General features: G+C 39.4%; 1 protein-coding gene across 5 annotated transcripts in view; it reads right to left on the bottom strand.

The window, feature by feature from the left end:
* The window catches only part of APBA2 (amyloid beta precursor protein binding family A member 2), an 83,604-nt gene that overhangs the window by 3,608 nt on the left and 55,988 nt on the right, over positions 1–24,008 (bottom strand). For 4 of the 5 annotated variants that reach the window (XM_054516241.1, XM_036389566.2, XM_054516240.1 and 1 more), the window contains exons 3-11: positions 22,251–22,331; positions 21,046–21,082; positions 16,262–16,407; positions 14,899–14,934; positions 13,265–13,351; positions 9,483–9,668; positions 6,619–6,798; positions 5,361–5,573; positions 4,448–4,567 (exon numbers count right to left, since the gene is read on the bottom strand). In XM_054516241.1, the coding sequence (XP_054372216.1) occupies positions 4,448–4,567; positions 5,361–5,573; positions 6,619–6,798; positions 9,483–9,668; positions 13,265–13,351; positions 14,899–14,934; positions 16,262–16,407; positions 21,046–21,082; positions 22,251–22,331 (1,086 nt within the window). The remainder of the gene's footprint in view (positions 1–4,447; positions 4,568–5,360; positions 5,574–6,618; positions 6,799–9,482; positions 9,669–13,264; positions 13,352–14,898; positions 14,935–16,261; positions 16,408–21,045; positions 21,083–22,250; positions 22,332–24,008) is intronic. The other variant, XM_054516242.1, reaches the window with a different exon arrangement.

Below are 24,008 nucleotides of genomic sequence, written 5' to 3'. Positions count from 1 at the left end.
GCAAATTATTTCAAATTACTTAGTCCATGAATCACACAAGGCAGATAATGTACAGCTCCAATCTCTGGAACTAAGCAGACTTTATCAGCGCTGGGATTTACCTTTTGTTTACTGAGAAAAACCAGTTCTTGGAGGAAAAGAAAAGAGTGCTGGAGCATCAGCTGATGCCTGTTTGTGCAGTTACTGTCAATGGTTAGAATGATATGCCAAGAATCATTATTTGTTGTGATCTGGTCGTTTGTTCAGAGCTAAATACAAGTATGGTCAGATGGGCTTGTGCCCCAGTGAGTTTGTTATCTAATTCAAAAGTGCAGTATGTGGGGATGTGGCCAGTCTGGAACGTGTTGAAGGTAAAACATTGTTTGTGGTTGACTGGAATGTTTTTCTGGATGGCACTAGCACCTTCCTTCTTCCTTTAAACTCCTCTCCACAAATCACAATGCTATAAAAAAAGAAATCCCTTCTCACTTTTAGTTCAGACTGTTTGATTTGAGGAGTGAGAATATATTGTTATTCTGTGCTTATAAAAATTATATTATATTCTTTGCTTTGCCTTTCTCAGCCTGCAGAAAACAAAACAAAACAAAACACAACCAAAAACCCAACACATTCCTCCTGCAGTGAGATTTATCTTCCACCATGCTCTCTCCAGTGGCTGTGTTACCTCCTGTAGTCCTTAAAGTATTTCTGGTGGGCTTCAATGGAAAGAAGCACTCTCACTTCACAGAATTGGGTCTTGAATTTCAGTCACATACAATGTATTTTTTGCAGGTCGTCCACCTTCTAATCACACAGCTCACAAGATAAACTCTACTACACAGATCTCTTTTACAGAAAGCTTCTCAATTTAACTCACTGCTAGAATAAGTTTGCTCCTTGCTGTTGGGGAGCAGTAATCAGAAAAGACAAAAAGCAGCATGTACTAAAAAAACCCCCTGTAAATATATTTTTTGTGGTGTACAAGAAAATATAGAGACGGTACAGCTGAAATGAAAGCTTTTAGAGCAAATGGAAATGTGATCCCTCACCCCACTGGCATAAAGGAAAAGATAATGGCTTGCATATCTATCCAGAGCCCTTTTCCCTGCTTGGCTCTCAAAGCACTTTTAGCACTTTTAATACCATCAGCCAGTTTTTTCTTTCAAACAACCCCAGACATAGAAAGTGGTCTCTTCATTCAGGAATCTCTCCAGGGGAGGCAGGCAGCTTCCTTTTGTGAGCATTAAGTGTTTTAATGAGGTAGAAAGAGAAGCAGACAGAGGCTGAGTGGCTCTGCCCAGACTTCCAGACCCTGCTAAGCCAGGGACAGAACACACAGAGAAAAAAATATTCTGCATTTACAGCACACATTTAGTGACTCCTGTATTTGCAAGGGCTGACTCAAAGCAGCCTTAAGAGTTTTGTCTCCAGCCAGTGGAGCTATGACAGCTGAAGCTGGTGAGTTTAAACTGAGCAATATCTTTAAGTAAATATGATTTTATTCAGCCAGGACTTTTAACTTGTATTTGTTGAACATGGCAACAGCTATAATATTAGATAAAGCAAGACACAGCTGCTTCTTGTAAGCAAGAGTCTATGTTCTCTTGACTCTGTAAACTGAAGGGCAAAGAAGGAAAAAAAAAGGTGTAAACCACACTGGTTCAATCCACTCAGCTGTGACAGGTTTGCAATGCCTTAGACCAGCTGCAGCACATCAGATGTGAAACTTCAGTAGCTTCACAATCAGTTTTATTGCAACTGCCCATAGAGTAGCAAAGCATTAGGATAAAATAGTGCCAGACAAATGTTATTCTGTGTAAATGCCTTAATAATAACCTTTAATAACCTATTAAAACAAGATTTCTCCTCATCTCACTTTTATATTACACTGTTGAAACCCTGTAATTTTTTTTTTAAATGACAGTAAACAAATGCAGGGAAGAATAAGATGTTCTATAAAGTTTTACTGTGTTTTTAGATAGCTTGTGCTAGGCTAGGGACAGGGTAGATAGAGTTCTCAGAGAAAGTGAGATCTAGACTGAGAAGTGGTGTTTTATCAGCAGTGAGAATATAACTGGTAATTCACAGATTTTTTTTCACAATGAAGAAAAAAAAGTTATATACAAGGACCAAATCTAGAAGACAATAATGTGATACATAAGGACCATTTGTATTTAAATAACGTAATTTTAAAATAACTGTAGCATAAGGACTGTCAGAAAGTGCCTGACAGGTCATCTAATGCTCAGCTCCCCATCACACAACACTCATAGCTGTTATGTGTGTGTGCACAACATCCTTTTTCAGCTGCAGCAGTGCAGTGTCTGCATCTGCCTGACACCCTGTGCAGGCAAAGCCAGCTCAGATGGGATTTCTGTGTGTTTATGGGCTATTCCCACTGTAATGGCTGTGCATCCTGCACAGATGAGATAGGCAGGGTGAAAAGGAACCACTGCAAGGCTGCTATCAGGGGAGGCACAGAAATAAATCCCAGCTGCATGGATAATGAGGTAATGGCCTACCAGAAAGAGACTTTTAATTATATCTGTTCTGACAAGCCATTTATTTCTTTGCTGTGCTAATGCTGAGCCAACAAAGAATAACAATATTACTTCTGGATCCAATCATAATTTGTAACAATTGCTGGCAATTACAAAAGTAGTTTTAAAGAGTAGAGTGTCAAACTACCAGAGAGATATATTTTATAGTTTTATTTTCAAATGTTGAAAGAGTTTTTCAGAGGAAAGGATTTTCCAGGCCCAGAGGTTTGTCTCCATAGCAGCCTAACAAAAGATGTTACTCTCATCTTTTTGTTCACTGGCTTTCATATTCAAACAGGCTTTTCATAAATGAAATGCTCTGCAAGGCTTTTTTTTCCTATATGAAAAGGAATTTTTGCTGCACTTGGTGAACTTTACATTTGATGTCATTTGAATGTTGTTCATTTAAATGGAAGGAATGATGATCTATCAGTGTGGTGACAAATGGCCAGTAGATGGAGGGAGCACACTGTGACAGGAAACAAGCAGAGCCTGCAGGATTTACTGAACTGAGGCTCCAATCATGTAGGAGATGATTAGCAGGGACAAGATGAATAGATTGTCACACAGACTCGCTGTCCATGGAAGGGCATGGGATGCTCCTAATCCACCTTGGCCAGATCCATTTCCCCAGCCCTGATCCTACCCCCACCAAAGCTGTGAATGGGCTCCTGAAAACTTGATAATCACCTACAGTGATGCTTACAGGTATATAAATATATTCCCTTGTTTGGTCATGGCACCAGTGGAACATACAAGATTTACAAGGGTGAGCAGTAAGGAATGAGATCAGTGCCCTAAAGAGGGCACCCTCTGTGAGATCAGGTGAGACCAGATCCTGGGGTAGGAACCACTTTAGAGTGCATCCAGCTGGACCAGGGGTGCAGCAGTGTCCTTTATATGTAATCTTAGGCAGGAGCATTTTAAACTTGGTGGAGTAGTAACTGAGAGATGGCCAGGAGAGCTGCAAACCCACTCCTGAGCCATCTGAAGTGCAGGAAGGCACATGCACCACAGCTTACAGTTACCTGCTCCTTTTCCAGCTCTCAAAGGGTAAAAAACAGATCTGGCAACTTCAATCAATGCATTTCACAGAACGGGGGGGCAGAGCCCACAGCCTTTGTGATGTGGTTTCTCTGTGAGCAGCCTGATTATTTTTTTTCCTAGACTGGAGGAAGAGGAAATGCTGATGGTCCTGCACTACAGCGAGTCCCTAATGCTAGTGGCAGCCCCCAGAAGGGCCAGTGACTACCTGGGTTAGTTGTGTGGGGAGTTTGCTCTGGAAAGGTCTCAGAGAATGGCTTGGGAAGGAAGAACTGAGAGAGGAGGACCCTGAGCTGCCTGGGGTAAGTGTTCACTGCCACATTTGTTCCCCTCTTTGCTGCTGCTATTACAGGGAAGCTGCAGCGCACAGAGGAGGGGTACCTGGGCCACAGCCTATACAATTACTTTGTAATGAGAGGTTAGCTTTTATAGGAGTTTAGTTTCAATAACAGGAGGTCACAATTATATTCCCATGCCTACTACCATGTGATCCACATAAATTATGCACAGCAGAAGAAAAATTAAAAGTCTTAGTGAGTGTGTAATGAAATTTTAAAAAGAGAAACAGAATCAGATCTAAGATTGAAGTGCTATAATTGTAAAAACCTTTTTCAGCATAACTAATGACAGTTTTACATGATCAGGCTATTGCACCAAATAATCTGGGCTATAAATCTTGTTGTTTATTATGTAGGAAAATCCCTCAAGAATTTCTCCCAGTGTCATCCATTTGCATTATATGACTTAGAGACTGTAAGGTTTTAATAAACAGTAGAAAAAGTGAGGTTATGCAAGATTCTCTCAGCACTTCCATATGTTTTTTGAAAAAGAAAAGACAAAAAAGTAAAGGGAAAAACCCCAAAACAATCGTCACAGAAACTTACAATTCCATTCTGTACACTGAAGCCCAGCTGGTATTTTAGGTCTGGTCGTTTTATGAGGACAGTAGTAACAGGAGGACAGCTGACAATGTTCAGTTTGACTTGTGTCTGATTCTTGAGTCCCTGTAAGATATTCAAAAAGTCAATATTTCTGAAATGAATCTTACTGAGCCCTCATCTGTGTTTCCTAATTGCAAAAGAATTAAGCAGCTGATCTGAGAAAGACCAGTGAGATTTAACAGAAATTGATTGTTAACTTAGAGATACGTTTCTCTTATTTATTTCCCAAGATATTTGGCTCAACAAAACATTAAAATTTTGCCTGCAATTACTACAGAAATTTAAATGAATCTTCCAATAAAAACCCAAACTGACTACTGCTTGCTCTTTTCCAGCATCTGGCTAATTAATCTCCTGCTTCTGCTGCTCTTGGTAGATCTGCACAGACATCAGATTTAGTTTCCATGACTAAAGATAATGCATTCTGGGATTCCATCATGTCTGCAGATTCTTCATCTGCTCACTTGATCTGTCCTGCAGTCTTCCAGCCTCCATCCATTTTATCTGCATGGAACCCAAAAATACATAGGAGATTTTGATCTTATTTTATGCTGGAGGCTGTGAGGAAGTTTAAAACTTTGAAGACAGCTGAGTAACTTAATTTAGGCAACTTTTAGAGACATGGCCTCATTTGTTACAGCCCAGTGATAAAACTGCAACATGTTTTCCAGCCCTAAATTTCTGTGCATTATCACTCCTGAATCTCTAATTCTGCTTTTTGTTAATGACAGATTACTGGGTTTTTTTGCAGTGATATGAAAAATTGTATCTGCTGGAAATCTACAGGATGACTTGTCAGAAGATTACACCTGTGTTGTCCTATGATCTACAGCATAGAGTTGTAAGTCTGGGGTACCTTTATGATCCCTTGGCATGTTGCAAGAGGTAGACCAACTAAACTGGTACCATTAATGGACATAATTTGGTCTCCAATGCTCAGTTTTCCTGAACGTGCTGCAGGGCCTCCATTCATCATGTTGGCCAGGATAACCGTGGGTAGAATGGATCCCCATCCAGATTCCACAATCACCACCCCAAGAATTTCTCCCTTCTGTTTTTCTAGCTGGAGCTGCAATTAAAAAGGAAAAACATTTTTTTTTTGCTTTGATTTGTCTGACTTTGATCATGAGTATCTCACTTGTTCCCAAATAACACCTACAAATCACAAACCAAATTCTGTTCTCTGCCATTAGGTACTTCATGACTTCAATGTTAACTGTGGAACACACAGCTGTTTCTTTTCAGGGGCACTTGTTTGTTGAAGGTCATAGAAGTTTAATAAGCAAAGCACTCACACATGGTTGACTCTGTAGGAAGTGGTGGAACTGGATGCCAAGGGAATCAATGCTAAGGAAGTTTCTGTCTGTGGAACCAGAGGGGGAGGCTCTAACATTTTGTGGCTAAGGCAGTGCCCGCCAGCCAGGCTTTGTTCAGCTCCACTCCTGCCAGCACTGCTCAGGTTCTCTTGATCTCAGGGCTTGTCTGTCCTTCTTTTCAGGCAAGGATCTCTTAATGATTATTAACATTATTATTGTTAATAATATTGTTAATTATTGAATATACTAGTGCCTAGCATGTTCATGTAAGGGAACATGAACTGTACTGTAAAAATGCCTTCTCCTGAGCTGTCAGTAACCACAGCACAGCTAACACCTAGAAAGTGGAGCAAGAGTTTAAGTAGAGAACAAGCTCTTGAAGCAAATACAGGGAATTATTTTCTCTCCAATGGGGAAGGACAGGGAATGCTGATGGCAGCTGACTTCTGCTGAGGTTATCTATTGCAGAAACCCACAACTCTGCCAGCTCTTTCTGTGTCAGTACTCAGGTGAAACATAAAATCACCTTACACTGCGTACTGTGAATAGCACAGAGCTTATCTAGCTCAGATGTAAATGCACTTTATTACTGTTCTGATCAATGGAAACAGAAAGACCCTGAACATGAAAACAAGAAATCCTAATAACCCACAGAGCTGGTTTTAGTACATAGGACTGACAAAGGACACATCTTGAAATTGTAACATCATTTTAAAATGAAAAAAAAAAATTTTGAGAATATTTCTTTACTGTGAAAAAAATGGATCAATCTGAAATGAAAATCCAAAACTAGTTTACCTCTTTGCAGTTCTCTGAATTGGAGAAGTGTATAAGATCATCATTGTACATCTCTTGGGTATTGATGATGTCACTGTATTCTTTCTGACTGAGATCCTCTGGGTTAATTCCATTGGCTCTTAAAAACTCTTGGTAAGCCACACTGAAAGCCTGACCAATTGACTGAGCTATGAGCTGTGCCTAAAATGTAGAAAAAAGCAGCTCAGAGAAAGGACAAATCAACAGTTTAGCAGTGAAACCACAAGAAACCAGGAGAGGGATTGGATTTTAAGACAGAATCAAAATAAGGATCCTGCAAAGTTTCTGCATTAGCATGGATATAAAGTCACTTTAAGGTCTGTTGTACAGAAAGAACCCATTCCATCCAAAATCAAATTGCAAACTCCATTAAACCCCCTGCTGCCCTCCCCTGCTCAGTACCCTGCAGCAGCAAGCAGCCATGTGCTGCCCATGTGCTGTTGCAGTGGGCACTGGAGAGGCCTGGCTGCAGCCCAGCCCGGAGCAGAGCTGTGGGAGGGAGCCAGGAGCCTGCTCTGAGCACAGGCTGCCTGCAGGGCTGAGGGGAGCAGGGGTGCTCTGCCTGCACAGACGGCTGTGCCCTGATGGCTCTGGCTGTGGTGTCACCTGCTGCTCGTCCCCCTGCCTTTGCAGGACTGAAAGCACTGCTCCAACACAGCCACCTGCTCCCCTGTTAGTGCCACAGTGCCTGTCCCACACTGCCAGATCCAGGGATACCCCTGCTTACCCACTGCACATCCAGGACAGTGTTCCCATTAACACCTCGACTGGCAACGTCAGGGAGCATTTCAGGAGTGCAGCCAGAGCCACTAAAGCTTCCTAATGTTGAGAACACCCATTCAAAAGCCCCTTTCTTAAATTTTGGAGCACTTATCTGCACATTCCACTAGATGGCAAGGGAACACAGAGAAACAGAGATCAGTAAAAGGAATATGCAGTCACTTTTTCTACATTTGAATTATATTTTTCTTATTCTACTGCAGCTCATAGGAGAATGCCATGTTGAATTTTGTATATTTTTGGATCATCACTTGTGTGGTCATTGGGGCATATGAGTAACTCCTGATGATATGAGACATTAATTGCACCTTACATGCCCTAAAAATATTACTAACCAAACCTGTATTCTGGAAATGCAACACAGCTTCTTAGTCAGTCAGTAGCTTTTAAATGCATTTCAAATGCATGGGCTTTTCTGGCCATTATAAATCTGTATCTTTTTACAATCTACTGATCAAGTGTTTTCTTTGATGCTAAAAGGTTGTTTCTGTATTTCATTTGTGCTGCTGTACACAAAAGCACCAATCTGCTTGACTGGAAATGACTAGAAAATCAAGGACATCAGTCACAAATTGTTTCTTCAAATTTTAAAGCATATTTACAAGTCTTTGCTCTATATCTAGAGGTTTATACAGAATCATACAACATGCTGAGCTGGAAGGGACCCATCAGGATCAAGTCCAACTCCTGGCCCTGCACAGGACATCCCCAAAATTCCACCCTGTGTGCCTGAGAGCATTGTCCAAATGCTTCTTGAGCTGGGTCAGGCTTGGTGCTATGACCACTGACCTGGGCAGTATGGGAGTGCAGAAGTCACTCAGGACATTTTCATATCATTCCATTATTAAAGTTCATCACTCATTACTGAGTCCTTCTGATCTCCATTGCCACTGCTTTCTCTGTAGTTCATCCTCTGCTTTTGCCTTCATTCTACCTTCCCAAAGCCAACATCTCCAGATGTCATGCTCTATTCTATTGCTGCCAGTAACAGCCAGTTCTTACATCTTAATTTCATCTCTATCTCTGAGGTCTTATGAATGTTTATGAAAGCATTATGCACAATTTAGAGATAATGTAATTAAGTTGCTTGAAAAGGTTATCCAAGCAAAGCTGTGACAGAGCTGAGCTAACTGGGTCTCAGAACAACCCCAGTCTAGAACTCTAACCTTTAGACAATGCCATTTCTCCTTCACAGGCTTAATTGCTTTAAAATAATGAAAATGGATTGCTTAGCTCAGAATATATGCAACCTCCGAGTTATGACTGTCTGACCCAAAGAACTCCATTATTTTTTAATTGGTATTATATCCAAATATATACCTAGAAGTTATATCTATAATTGTTCCTATAATAACAGTGATGACAAATACTTTGTACTGCCTCTTACTGTCAAGTTAGAAACAGCACAAATTTTGCTTTTTCTGTTTAACTGGCTTGGTATATTTTTCCATAAATGTTTTAGGTTGAAGTCCCTTCTCTGCCACTTCAGACAGAAGTACCTAATTCACTACAATCCCAAACCTGATATACAACAGCAGTAAGGCAAGGTTATCTTCTTTTGTCACAAGAGGTATGGGATGGCACATCAGCACTTTTCACAACAGTGAAACAGGATGTACAGCAGAGACGGACAGAATTCTATGGTTCTATTCAAAAATTCTAATTCATAATCTTTGCTAGGGATGAAGAAAGAGAACTGAAAAATAAACAGCTGAATGTGTTCCTAAACAGCAAAGGATCAAGTGGCATGTTTGAGAGTACATACAACTACAGGTCAGTAGCCACAAGGGACCAGGACTGGGTAGAGGGCAGCCTTGTGCAGCCCTGCCAAGGCAGTAGAAGGACTTGGCTTCAGTTAAGAAGAGGTCCAGAATGGTTCCACTTCATTCCAAGTGCCTGGAGGCACATGTGTGTCATTTTGTGCCAACCCACTGGACTAAAGGATGTCATCCAGGATGAATGATCAATTTGATACCCACAGGTTAACTTTGCCCATGAATGGCCATTGAGTTCAGAGCTCTCTCCATGACCTATGTTGTTTAAATAAATAGATCCCATTTACTTACATCCTCTGACTCAAAGACGTGGCAGATCATTTTGTACTGCTTCTTGCCCTCCTGGGCGCCGGGGGTGGTTTCGATGCAGTCCTGGGAGGCGGAGCGGGGCATGCGGCGCCGCGCCATCAGCACCACGATGTTGCCGATGTCGGCGATGTAGGAGATGGTGCGCAGCGCGTGGTCCATCATGGTCTCCTGCACACAGCAAGGACAAACAGAGCAGTTCTGCATGCCTGCTGCTCTCCTGCAAACACTGCAGCTGCCCTCTCCTTGACAGCCTGCTGCTTGAGAAAGACAAAAGCTACAGAAGCACTTCCTAGGGGCCCAGACTGGATATTCCCTCCAGTCAAAGGGAAGCAGAGCAGCTGTCCAAGGCATTGGCTTCAATGGAAGTGCTGCCTGAGCAAATGCAGCATGGTTGCTACTGTAAAGCAAGAATGAAGAGCTATGCTACTGTTTTACATTTATTTTCATGCTGTTGGAAAATTATATTATTCCTTTACATATTTTGCTGTTGTTAGGATGAACTGTACTTAAGAAAATAGAAAGGGCACACCTGAAATCTGCTTCTGGCTGGGGTAACTGATCAGTTTGGAGAGTTTTTCCAGGTTTTATCTATTGCTCAAACTAGAATCAACCAGAAGCATAATAGTTGTACTGATCAAACTAGTTGAGGATGTGTCCTGACCATCCCTGTGCCTCACCCTGAATAGCTAAAAGCATCCACAAAATTCCATCTTAATTGGAACAACAAAAAAAAGTGGTACAAGATAATTCACAATTTTAATAACTTATATAAGCAGCAGCGTTCTTTATGTAAACAGCTTGGCACTAGTTTAGCATCAGCTGAACAATTTTCTAAGGCCTAAGGAAGAAGGATTGTTCTTCAAGTCAACAAAAGTAATTGTTTTTAGAATTTCAGTACAATTTAACTTGACAGACAAAACTACAAATTATCATTGTTTGTTAGAACCACTTGTCTTGCTGAAGATAATCACTACCCATAAAATTATTGTAATGATTCTTCTCAGGCTTGAAATAATGCTTATCCCTAACCCAGGAAAAGTAATGATGGTAAAGAGGTGGTTTGAGGAGTGTCTCTAAGGGCTGCAGGGGCTCAGGAGGATTTGCAGCACTTCTGTCAGAATGGAGAAATGTTTTATAATGGACATGTCTCAGCAGGATGCTGGGAGCTCTGCATAGATAAGAGATAATTGCTTTTCAGCAGTGTGCACCAAGTATTGTGTAAGGGTGTAATCATACATGCAGTGTGCACAAGAGTGAATGCATTGGGAAAATGAAGGCATTTCATCTCACCTGCCAAGAAAGGCTTTCTGCCCATATCATCACACAGAGGTTACTTAAATGGTTTGAGTTTTTTTTCACCCTTGTAGGGGTGAAAGCAATCATTCCTCCATCCCTCCCACATTTTTCCTGTTAAGAGTAAGGCAAATACTATCTAGTGACTGTAAACATGAGTTTACTTTTGACTTACTTGTGACTTGACTTTTTCCTTTGTCTCTCCATATTCCATTGTACTCAATTTTCCATTACCAATATCTCTTTTTCACCCCTCTCCTTTATTACTTTCCCATAAATCCCTCCATCTCTACCTATTTGCTTCTCTGTCCTTTCCCTTATCCCTTTTTAAGTCCCATCCATTCCATCCTTGTTGTCCTTATATTCATCCTTAGCAATTCAGCCTCTCTCAGGCTTTTCTGAAGCCATTGTTCTCCTGTCTAGATTGCCCTTTCTCAGATTCTCCCTTCTTTCCCATGGAATTCTTTCAGAATCTTGTTTGTTGCTTCTCTTAAAACCCAAAGAACAGCTGAAGGAAAAAACCTAAGCATTCCTCCAAGCTTTAAAGTGCTGTAGTCCTGTGGGAGTGTGAAGACAGCCTAATGAGTCAGGCAATTTTGTGGAGTCAGTCATGCACCAGAGGCTCTGCACATACACATTTGTGAGCATCTACATCTTTATTTTTCTTTCTTCATTTTCCCAGCTGCTTCACTCCCAGCTTCTCTTCACTGACTGAGCAAGAAGCTGGGAGAGGCTGCTGTGGGTTCTGCTGGTTTGGGGCTTTGTGGGGCAGCCCCACAAAGCTGTGGCACAGAGAAGAATTCCTGTCCTATCAACAAGGCACGTGGGCAAACATAAGACTGCTCCCACTTCATCCCTACTAAACAGGTGCTCGATGGCTGAATGCGTTCAGCAAGTAAATGCATAAGCACCCAGGAATGGCAGGGGTGCCATTTCCTTGTGCTGCTCAGGGCAACAGAATCACCACTGCTGGCTCCCTTCCAGCCTGGGAATGCACCTGACTGGTGCTGCTCAGCATTTTGAACCTTGCTGCATGTCATTTCCTGAATGGGAATTTAACATTTTCATTCAGCTGTTGCCTCACGTGAGCTGTACAACACTACAGATGGATTAAAACACATGGCATGCTGCAGAAACAGGGTTTATGTAATTGATAAAGCCCTGAAAGTACAGATTGTCTCTGCCAGCTGCCACCCCAGCTGAAATAGACCCATGGTAATTATACCAGCCAGGAACTTCACTAGCACTGAAAAATGTTACCAAGCCAAAAATGCTAAAAAGTCATGGGAATAATTCTGTTATAGCTCTCTGAAAGACACACTGTAAAAAAAATCCAAACAAAACCAAACCAGCAAACTAACAACACAACTAAAACCCCAGGGAAAACACTACAGAGCTTGGAATTAGAACAATTTCCACTATTACTATTTTCATCTGGTTGAACAGCTCAGATATTAGACTCCCCTTATTATGGAGTATTGCATTTTGCATGACTACAAATCTCAGGGGATCAGAAGAGTAAGATGCCAGTTCCTTTGGCAGTTTGTGGGCTACTTCAAATGACCTCCCTTTTTTTTTTTAAACATTGGTGTTCAGCTGAAATGCTGAACTATTTAAAGAAGAAGAGTGACTTCCACTAAGACTAATCCTTACTCAACAGACCCTGTACCTGTTAACTGCCATACATTCCAGCTATAAACTGTAGCTCTTCATTTATCAATAACATCCCCTAAACAAAAGAAAACTTGACATGATTTACTTCTGACAAAACATTGCTAAAAATGCCCTTTTCAATGCCTCTCATAAGAATGAAAATTTGAAGACTTCCTGTAAGTATGATCAAAGTTATGAGATCTTGTGAGATTACTAAATATTGGGATCCATGTATTTAGTGTAAATTTGTGTAAATATGTATTTAGTTGTAAATTCCTCAAAACCTCCTTTTTATGAAGATCACCTCTTGTTGACTAGACAAGCATTCCTAGAAGATGAGGCTGATCATTGCTGTGCTCTCCAAATGCTGCTTTTATATGAACCATTAATAATTTACCTTAGTCAATAGGATGGTGGCTCAGATGTGATTTATGAGAAAAAAAATTGAGATGAAATGTTACAAATGGCAGGATACGAATGGCTTAGTCAAAGCAGCAAATGACTTCCCTGTTGGACTGTAAATCTGGGTTCTGAAGCTGTTCCAGAGGAGTGGTGTACATGCATTCTGAAAGGCTTTTGAATATTTTTTTGAACTGAGTTGAATTATAGCTCAATTATAGCAACATCCAGATATCTTCCAATACATCAAATAAGCAAAACAGGTGTCAGTCTTGTCAGTTTATTGGCAAGTGCTAGAACAATAGGAGCTTTTTCTGAATACTCTGAATGCTTGAATTTATCCAGGTTCAATAAAGTGTCCCACTAACTGTGCACAGTCTAACTCAACATTATTCTCCAAGAGTTTAAATCCAACTTACCTGTGTGTCTGCATTTAGAACTTTGATTCTCTGTGTGGAGATGAATAAATCCACTTCAGTCAAGGCTTGGGAATCTCCCTCTGAGGTCTAAAAGATAAATGATGTTTTACAAGGGAATTATTAATTTTCAGAATGACAAACTCATGGACTGCTTCAAGCATAATGTGATGTGATACAACTGCACTTAAAACCATTACAGAGCTGGCTATTCAAAGGTGTTTCTAAAGACATGCAAAGAGTACATTTATTGCACAGACAGAGTGAAGCCTACTCTGATCTTTTGGGTAAGAGAGAATTTTTGGAGCCTGTGGGATTGGCAGCTCAATCATTAAAATTCTCTATTTATAGCCAGAACGGGTGAAAGTGTGGCTGGTTTTTGCTCACTTTCTCACTGATGCACTTCAGTACTTGAGGCACCAGACTTGAGAAAGTAGGAGAACTGAGAAGGTGACTTAGCTCCCATCAGCTGTTTAGCCCTTGCCACCTTCAGTGAGCTCACCAAAAAAAGTGTAAACTGGTGCTCAGTACTGTGGTGAGATTTAGGATTTTTTTTTAGCTTTTGGGGTTTTTCCTAGAAAATAAAGAACCAAGCACTGAACTAATGTTTCTCTCATATCACAGAAGGCCATCAGGGGACTTTTAGACCACAGCTTCTTCTGAGCACTGCTCACTAGGGAAACACTTCCATATCCCATCAAGAGCAAGAGGGATTACAATGTAAAGCCATGCTCCAATGTGAGTCCTGGCTCTGTCCACTTGAGAAAACAGGAGAAGAGGTGGCAAAGCAGCTGCTACCTCTCACTGAAGCATTGTCCAAGAGCTGCCCTAGTTCTCTAGTCCAGCAGGAACATATGGATTCCTCCAGGCTGCTTGGGCACAGGGACCACTGCAGCTGGTATTGAGCAGCACCTGTGGCAGCAGCCTCAGAATAAAATGGCCTCAGATTGTCTCAGCCTGGGCTAAAGGCAGGCACCAGTCTCCAGGTCAGACACTGGCTCATGATGAGAATTATGTATTTGCTAATCCTTTTTGGAGTTATAAAGGCTTAGCTATGCCTATAATTAATTTAGATTAATTTTATTCTAATTATCTTCCAGCAAAACACAAAGCAAGCACATACTTTGGCAGATGCTACTTGTATTGCTTCCATCCTTATGGTGATATTTTTGTCATCTGTATTTAGTTATCTGAAGTATTGTTTTTAACAGTGCAATGTTTCCTGTATGAATTGTTCCAGCTACAATGTGGTGAATTTATTTTGGTTTTAAATATCAACAATAACTTAATAAATATACAGTAAGTCATAGGCACAGGAAGTACGTCTTACTGCTTTGGTTAGTAAAATTAAAATAAGCATTACATTCAAAAACATCTCCCAGATAACAATGGCTGTACATCTGGAGTAAACAAATCACAGGTATTCAACAGGAGAAGGGCAGCAGACAGGCACTCCAGCAAATGAACAATGAAGAAAATGAGTTCATTTTACTCCATTCACTATTCTACTGCAGACCAAAGAAGAAACCAAAATGACAACTTTATGAGGATCTGTAATGAAAGACATGACACTCCATGGAAAACAAGGACAACAAAAATGTAAGTAAACATTAGCATTCAAGAAAAAGTTTACACACCGCTTTTTTCTTGATTTTAGCCGCCTTTTGCATCCTCTGAGGAGTAGCATAAAAATAAGAATGCAGACAGATGTACACAAAGGGAAAGAGAAAACACAGTGTGGGAAGTCAGGGAAACTTTGACTGTGAATCCAGACTGCTGAAAATTAAAAAACTGGGAGCAGTGGGGGATGATGTACAAGGGAGAAAGGTTTGTTTATACCTTATACAGTTCTCAAGCATAATTGGATTTCATGGCATCGTGCACTTCACAATTGATTACAAAAGAATTGGTACCAAAGTGTTGTCTGTTATCAGCTGCTCCCAACACTTATCCTGCCAAATTTACAGCAGTCAAAAATGGCAGCACATGCATCTTAAACCCAAGGTTTTGTCTCCATGTTGATCACACATCTACATGTAACTGTTCAACAAAACACAGCTCAAGCCCCCTGCCATGACTGTCTAGAGCAGTCAGGTACCCCTGGCAGATTGGGGACGGCATTAATTCATACAAGAGTTTTTAGGGAGTTAATTGCAATCAACAATTACTTACTGTAGCTTGAGATATCACAATATGCTAAATAGAAACAGAAAGGTTTGGAAAGTTTAAAGAACTGGACCTTTCTTGCATTCCACTAAATGCTTGCATTTCTAAATGCTAAATCAATCATGACAATCTCTTGTAAGTGGCCTTTCCAAACTTGTTTTCTTCAAAACTGTGCAAATTTTAGCAACTAAATACTTCATTGACTATGCACATACTTTTTCTCCTAATATTTAAATCTGCCTTTAACAGTGTGTTTATTCAGATAAGATATTTACAGCAGAGGTAAAATAACTTCTAAAAATCTACTACTTAGATTCTTAATCAAAATACTATTTTCTTTACAGAGCTCTATGAAGCAGTCTATGATACATTATTTACAAAGAAATTGTTCACTGTAAATAACACCAAATCCAAACACAATAGCAATGAATATTCTTGTCCTAAAAAAGTAATAATATAAGTAATAATATTAAGACTAATTTTCTTAATTTGTAGTAAGTTAAAGGAAGTAATAACAGAAGAGTAAAACCACAGTCAAACAAATACCCCAGTGCTTTGCCACTGGAATATTTTCTAATTGCAATCTGCAATTTGTCTCTCATACTTGAATTTGTTAAACAGCTTCCAAAGAATTTTGAATAGACTCCAGAATAATTTCTATTTTGCTGTATGAATTTTTACAGCAAGCACTGTAAAACTAATGGTATTTACAATACTGATCTATCCTTACCTAAGTGCACCTCAGGAGAGGTTTGAGGCTGCAGATCCTGCAGCATTGAGGGCTCAGCTGTTAAAGGATCAGAGAGTATTCTAGAGGCCAGGAAGATGCCCTACCTTGACCCGGCTCACTGCCTCCTGGGCCTGCATCATGCGGATGTTTTTGGAGGGGTTGCGCTCGGACAGCAGCTGGGTGGAGCCCAGGTAATTGGCTGCAAAGATGATTCCATCAATGAGGTCCTCAGGTTCACAAGGCCCTGGAACTGACAGGAGGCATTTATGGTTACTGCCTTCCTAAGGAGTGGGGAGGTGAGAAATTGAGTAAAAGATATTGAGGCTTGAGCAACCTTTCTAATACTGGGACTGTGCTCACCATCCTCTTTATTCAGCTCTTAAGCTTTACATCCAACTTGATTAGATTGACAGTAAGGAACAGTCATTCCAGAGTTGGGCTTGATACTGAACATTTTTTATGCCTCAACAGTTTTATAAAAGAAATGTGCTTTGAGCTAGATCCACTTGATGACCTTCTAATGCATTTTTTTTAAGTATAAAAATCTTGTGTGAGGAGAAAAATTACACTGGAGGGGAATGTTAATTTTAAAAAAGGCTTATTGTTTGGTGTTCAATTTATTTATAATTAAGCCAATGTGGAAGATTATTATCTGGAAAGAATATGTGCTATACTATGCTATTAAATGTACTGAAATAGTGGTTTACACATACATATTTCAGTGAGCTTTTCTATCCTTCATATTCCCATTCTAATTTAGCAAAAGTCTTCCAACAGAATATAAACATGATTAAAATGAGTGACTTTCCTCTTTAGGCAGTGTTGCTGACACTTATTCATCCCTGCAGATCTCAATCCACCTGCCAGAAATCTCAACTCCCAGTCTTTGTGATTCAGGACTCAAGGTTTATAAACATGTAGATATATATTTATAGCAGTCCTGTACTCTTCAGAGACCTGGCATTAACTAACAATGCTTGTACAAATTGGGGGCATTTGCTTTGTTATCAAACACCATAGTTTTAATCTTCATTATATACCACAGAACACATGTGATTTAGCTCACATCTGTACAAATCCAGTAATGGTTTAGATCTTCATTATAACTCAGAATAGAATTCTGTGGAATTAAAATTTTTGAAGTATTGGGAAAGCATTAAAAAATATCTTGACAATCTCCACTAGAAGTATGAAAACCCTCAATGAAATCCTTGAGAAGCCAGTAATTTAGAAGTCACTGAAACTCTTCATAAAGGCCAAGTCTTTCAACAGCTCAAAAAACGATCCTTGTTCTTGCAGCCTTAATTCACTAAAAGAAATCAAAAGAAATGAAAATTCCACCAGAGCTCTGCTCCTGTGCCACTGCTTCTGTTTGCTAATATCTCTGTACCGTTATATTTTTCAGCAGATGGGTGGGGTGTTTTGTGTGGTGCCCTCTTCTGATGGTGTTATTAATTTGTCTTTTCAGGTCTAGAACTTAAGTCTCATACATTTGTACTTCTTCCAGCATGCAACAAAATACTCATGTTGCATGATATTGACATCTTGTTTCAAGGGCAGCAGAGAGGGAAATTAATTAAGGATGTGAATTTAATGTTAAGGTAGCAAAACTTCATTAGATACCTGCATCAACACACTCACTCAGAATTAAAGTAGCTTTAATTTTGTTTTCTTTCATTCACTTCAGGCTAAGTAAATGAGGCTAAATTGAATCAAGATTGCTTTAACTCTGAAATAGGCTTACCCACATGTTTAAATCAGTTTAAGTAAACTCCCTTAGTAGGTAATTTAGATTAATTTTCTTGAAATGTTTGTGTCTGAAGACAAGTAAAACTGCAATTCTTGTGCAAATTCTCATATAATCATTACTACATCGAGCAAAATGCCCAGGGTATCTTTGGGGTCTGTGCAACCTATGGATTCTACAAAGGAAAAAACAATTTATTCTCATGTCTTGGCTGTTTGTGACAGCAATGGTGTTTTTAACTAACACCAAAATAATCTAGGGTGTTAAGCAATTTTATAATCTTAATGTTATTTATTTGGATTTCTTGAAGACTAGGGCTTTTTTGGTTGGATGTCATTGGTTGTCTTTTCAGAGCTTTAAAAAATGATGTTTTGCAGAATCATTATAGTAGCAACAGTCAGCTACATCATGTATAAATCAGCAGCATGCAGAAAATGCTTACAGCAGTAGATAATAGAGAAAAAAAAGACATGTTGGGCAGAAAACATTTCCAACATACATTTCCCATCATGAAGGCAATGTAAACAACTGTCAGGTAAAACAAGACATCTCTTGGAAGGACAGAATGGTGCTGAAAATTTTCAGGGTCAAATTGGGTCACCTGGGTGTTTTCTTCCCTTATCTCTGTCTGCTTTAAATAATGCAAAAATGCAGACTTGGCTGAGGTCCCAGCTCATCAGAGCACTTAAGCATGCCCTTGACTGCAAGTGTGTGCAAAGGCTTACTGATGAGCAAGGGAAGAAGGAACAGGTTTCAAATGTGAAGGTTAGTTTGATGTGAGCAAAGATTGGAATTTTATGTTGAATATTGGTGCTTAAACATTAGATAACTATTTCTGAAAAATTTAACTGCAAATTTCTGCTCTTGTCAAGGCAATAGAGATTACTTGGTTTTCTGGTGATCTATTAATGTAACAAGTATAAAGATAATTCTAGACTAAATAGACTATGTCCAAGCATTTTTAAATTAATATTTGTATTCATGAAATAAGAAAAAAAGAAAACTCAATCAAAAAGAAATCAACAATTCAGCATAACTGAATTCATTAATCTGTTAAGAATGCATTTTTACATCTGTCTAAGATCATGTAAGCCAAGGATTCAGACAGTATTTAGAGACTGCACTCTGAGCACAGAGCTCAGTTTCCTGCTGAACTACCAGAAGTCACTGAGACTTTGGGATGTGTGGCACTGCAGCAGATTTTTCATAAGGAGTAAATGGACACAGGGCATAAGTCACTTTGCAGAATGTCTATCTACTACTTCCATGTTCTGGCTGACTTCTTCATCATGCTTGTTACTGTGTAAGGGAATAAGATTTATGGTGATAGGACAGAGTGCAGAACAGCCAGAACCACTGAACACAGAACTAATTACTCCTACAAGCATGTAGTGGTGGTACTACTACTAAAATAATTCTAACAGTAAAGGACATTTAGATATGATAGATTAAAAGATATTTTTTCTGCTTACATGGCATATGAAAAATATTATTAATCAATACAAATATAGATATAGCTGCTGTAGTTAAAGAGTCATGCTGAAAGTGCTTTAAAACTGAATAGGAATATAACCAGAATATGGTCGTGGTATTGCTGTCAAAGCTCAGGGAACAGCAGCAGTGTTAGCTGGCAGAATCTTTTCTTATGTGCAGAAGGGTCCTGTACTTTTTGAGACTCTACATACAAATTAATAATAAAAACTGTGTTTTTCTCAGAGTTCAAAGAGCAGTCATGTAAGCTATCATAAGCTCCTAGTGAGCCATGTATTTATTTGTGTTAGACAATGCTATATAATACCTGCAATAGAAAAAGCCTAATAGAGAGCTTATCCTCACATACTGTGCCACTACAGAAATAATCAGAGCAAGCAAAATGATTGAACTAAAAAAAGGTATTGTATTATATTATGTAAAGGGTATCCTGACCCCTTTCCAGCAGAGTAGTGAGCTGACTGGTATGTAAAGAAAAAGACATAACCTTTTTATCCCAGTAAAATTAAAATGTGCAGTTGTATCTGCAGCACCACGAGGGGGGAATTGTCTCAGCTGCTTTAAAGTTCTGTGCATGCTGGCCTTGCTTTGTGCCTGTCCACTATGTAATCAGCAGATGCATATTACAAAGCATCAGCTTCCTTTCTTGTCTCTGCCACTCTTGGGAAATGTGTTTAAATGTATGTAGGGCCTGTTAGCCAGTACATGCCAAGTGTTCCATGTGATATCCCTCAGATGTCAACCTGAAGGGATAATCTTTGAACTTTCAATTTGTTCTAGTTCTTTAAGTAAATTACTGAAACAGAAAATGCTTGTCAAGATGGTAAGATCAGGGAATAAAAGAAAAATGTGTTGGATATCCTAATATTATTCTAAATTGTATTAAGTTTTCCCTGAGTTGAGAATGGCATTAGAAATTAAGTTTTTCACATTCTTTTAAGATTTCTATTGTGTGTGTTCATGGCAGATCTGAGGATCAGATTCTTGAAAATGTCCTACTGTCTTTTCTCACTTTACAGTGCAGTCATTTTCTTTGCAGGAAGAGCTGTGTGCATTTTCCCTATGAAAGGTTCTTCAGCTGTCTGTGAATCAGAGAATGGTAATGTTTTTCAGTACAATCCTATTTTCTTTCTGTCCACCTGCTTGTGCTAATAAATTGGCTTATTTTTCTTCAAACACAATATATGTAATAGCACTGCAGAAGAGATTGAAGAAACAATGTGAAAGCTTTGCTCCCCTGAACAGAGGTTGGATTACCATTGTCTGGTCAGTATGGGACAACTTTTCCATTCGTGCTGACAGCAGTGGTTCCCAGAGTTCAATAATGGGCCCTGAAGAACACAGTGCTCTTACACATTCATAAACCTCCTCCTGAGACCCACTGTTACACCCTTTGTAACATATTCCAGATTTGTAGCTGTTCTTCATTTTCACCTGAATCCTTCTGGGAGCTCTACCTGCTCCTCCTTTTTTATACCACTAGGCTCCCATTGCCATAAGGAGGGTGAAAATGTTAAATACTTCCATACTTGAACTTCTCAGCTGTGTTCTCTTGGGTTTGACTGGTTTTTAGAACTGTGATCTTTCATATGTATTAAAGTATTTGCTTCCACTTCATCCTACTTTAATTATGGATGATGTCAAACTTACCATCAACAAAACTTGGAAAGGAAGACACTTTCTTTGTCTGTTGAGAAATAAAAATGATATAGCTGTAACAAAATAACTTTCACACAATGAAGTGAATTGTTATTATATTTAAACAGCTGACCACTGTCACATAGGCACTGTTTACCACACTGAACACATCACAGTCATTAACCCAAGCTAACTTAAAAAGTGCTCTGTAATTAGGAGTCCCAAAGTATTTTAAGATCCCACCAAACAAAAAAATAAGGGAGGCAGAAGGAAGACCATGAAAATGGCCTAGGATGTCTGATGTCAAATGAACAATACAAACCAGCAATTCCCAATACAATCAGTTGCCTACTAGATCACATTGCCTATTAGTGATATTCCAAATTTCCAATAAGAACATTTAACAATGTTTTACAAAGTAAGATTCTGGGTCTGTGAATGAAAAGAACTGTCCCTGACTGCTCAGTACATAGAATTACACTTAATCTTATAACAGGGGCCATAACAGTGCTCTTCTTAGGCTACTGTCCCTGGAACAGATACAGTCCTTCCATTCTTTGTCTTTTGCCAGCCTCCTCAGTTGTTCCCATTTCCAGGAAAGAGGCTGATTTCTCCATTATGGGAAAAGGCTTTAGAAATGTGCCTCTTCATCAATATAACAGGCTACAGGGTAAATATGTTATGGTTTGGAGATAAGAGACTTCTGCTTTTAAGTCTCAATTTCATTTCATTGTGTCTAGCCCCAAGCACAACTCATTCTGCATTCTCAGATGTCTCCTTTGCTCCAGTCTTCAGTGGCAAGAGCAGGTCTGTCTATCACTGTGTCTCATCACAGCTGACTAAGCCAGGACTGACACTGGGAGGGGCGGGGGAGGAATGGAAGCAGAACACAATTTCTTTTGGATGCCACTTTTGCACTCCAATAACCCAAAAAGAGAACTTCTGAAGTGTTCTCCCTACTCTGCATGTCATCAGAGAAATTTAGGCTTGAGTACATGCCATAGACAGTTACATAAAATGAATGAGGCAGCAAAAATTCATGGGTACAGTTCAAAGCCTTTTCAGAGTAGGCAGATATGGTATTTATTGTCAGCTCAGGAAAAGAAAGGGAGCTTAGGTTTGTGTGTGAGAGAGGGAGAAGGCTGACAGGGTGAGGGCTGCTTTCCCTGCTGGAAGCCTGGCTGCAGGCAGCACAAGTGGCAGCCCCAGGTACCTACCTCGGGGGGGTTGTTATTGTCAGCTGGGCCATTGAGGTCTGAACGCTGCTGCTTCCTGGGCTGCTCTAAACCATTGCACATCTGCAGGAAAAAAAGAAAGGATTTCACATCCATTACTTATCTGAAGTTATTTATGTACAATCAGTATTCATTACTGGTACCAAAATATTATAATGTGATATAGCAGTTGGTATTTCCTACTGTAATTTAGCAAATATCAGTTTCACATAAAAATGTTAAACTGTTTAATTATAATAAAGTATCTACTTTGATGTAAATAATAGGGCATTTTAATTATCATTAAGTAGCAGTTACAGTACTGATTTAAATATAAATTATTTTATGTCAGTGCAAATTTTTCATATGAAATTAAGTCAAATGTTATCATGTCCAAATAAATCAGAAAGCAAAGTCAGAATTTTTAAATGTGTTTATTCCCAGTATGGTACAAAATCAAACCAGCCCTAATGGGCATCTCTGATCTGAAAAACAGAATTCTAGCACTGAATGTAGGATCCTGTTTGTAAGAGATACTTTGTGGCATCTCCTTCCTTATGGGCCAAGCAAATCTGCAGGATGCTGGCAGTACAACCTCAGGTGTCAGAAGAAATGTGAAAGAGAAAATATAAAATCAGAGACAAAGAAAACACCAAGTATTTTAAACTGCAGAACACTCCTTTTTTCCTGTTCCAGTAGTCTCAGGGGCAGAATTTCTTTTCCAGACCTGACCCAAGTCACGCAACACCAGCACCCAGCATGGAGAGTGGCCATGTCCTCTAAATACTGAGAAAGTTGTCATGGCCCAGATTTTCAGTGCTACAAATCTGGAAAACCAAGGTGATTTCTGGAGCAAATTTTTATGGCTCAGGATATTTCATTTTCCCTTTTTTCTTTGTTTCCCTAAAATGTATAAAAATAGGGCCAAAATGCCACTTCCATTGTAAAGCTTCAGAAATAAAAACTTGTATCAACAATTGTGCAAATGGAAGGATTATTTGAAAGGGTCAGCCTGAATGTTAAGTGGGAATGTAACTCCTTGGCTTCTGACCTTTAAACACAGTATGTAGCTGTAGGCAAAACAAGTGTTTATGTTCCCCTCTAGACAAATGATTCCCTATGACTAATATTTAGTCAGCAGAACAAAATATGCTAATGAAGCAGGCACATTAGAGCTCAGTAATGACAACTGTCAGGTAAGACATACATAAAGCAAAGATTCACCCAAGTAGTAAGCAGGACTTTAAGAAAGAAAGGACTATCTCATCGCAGGAAAAAAGGTCAGACTTCACACCCTTCTCTCACAAAGATTCCATTTCTTATGTGTTAGTTTAGTGGTGGTGCTAGGACACGTCAGAAGTGAAGAGAAAAAAATTTCTGATGAGTAATTCCATGTAAACAAGTCAGGTTTGGGAAAAGAGGAGTCAGAATAAGTTGAGAGATCTAAGCATTCCACAAAATTATTTCAATACTTTATCAAATTTCAGTAGACATTAAAATAAAATAATTTATTTTTACCACCTCAAAGAACCATTTTTTTTCTTTTGTACTTGCATATATTTAAAATTGAGAACCAGCCATGATGAGTTTCAGAGAAAAAGCTCTGCTGAATTTTTAGGGAGATGTAATTAGGAGAACATGCTGCCTTCTGATTTAAACTTCCTGAGAAGACTTTGTCACTTATGCATCTTTAGGCAGCAGGCATTGATTTTGCTGTCTGCTAATGTCAGGAGCTGACTGCTAAAACTCTGTGACTTGGCC

Source organism: Molothrus ater, chromosome 13 (assembly GCF_012460135.2).
Source record: "Molothrus ater isolate BHLD 08-10-18 breed brown headed cowbird chromosome 13, BPBGC_Mater_1.1, whole genome shotgun sequence".
NCBI lineage: Eukaryota > Metazoa > Chordata > Aves > Passeriformes > Icteridae > Molothrus > Molothrus ater.
This window is presented reverse-complemented; position numbering and strand designations above follow the sequence as displayed.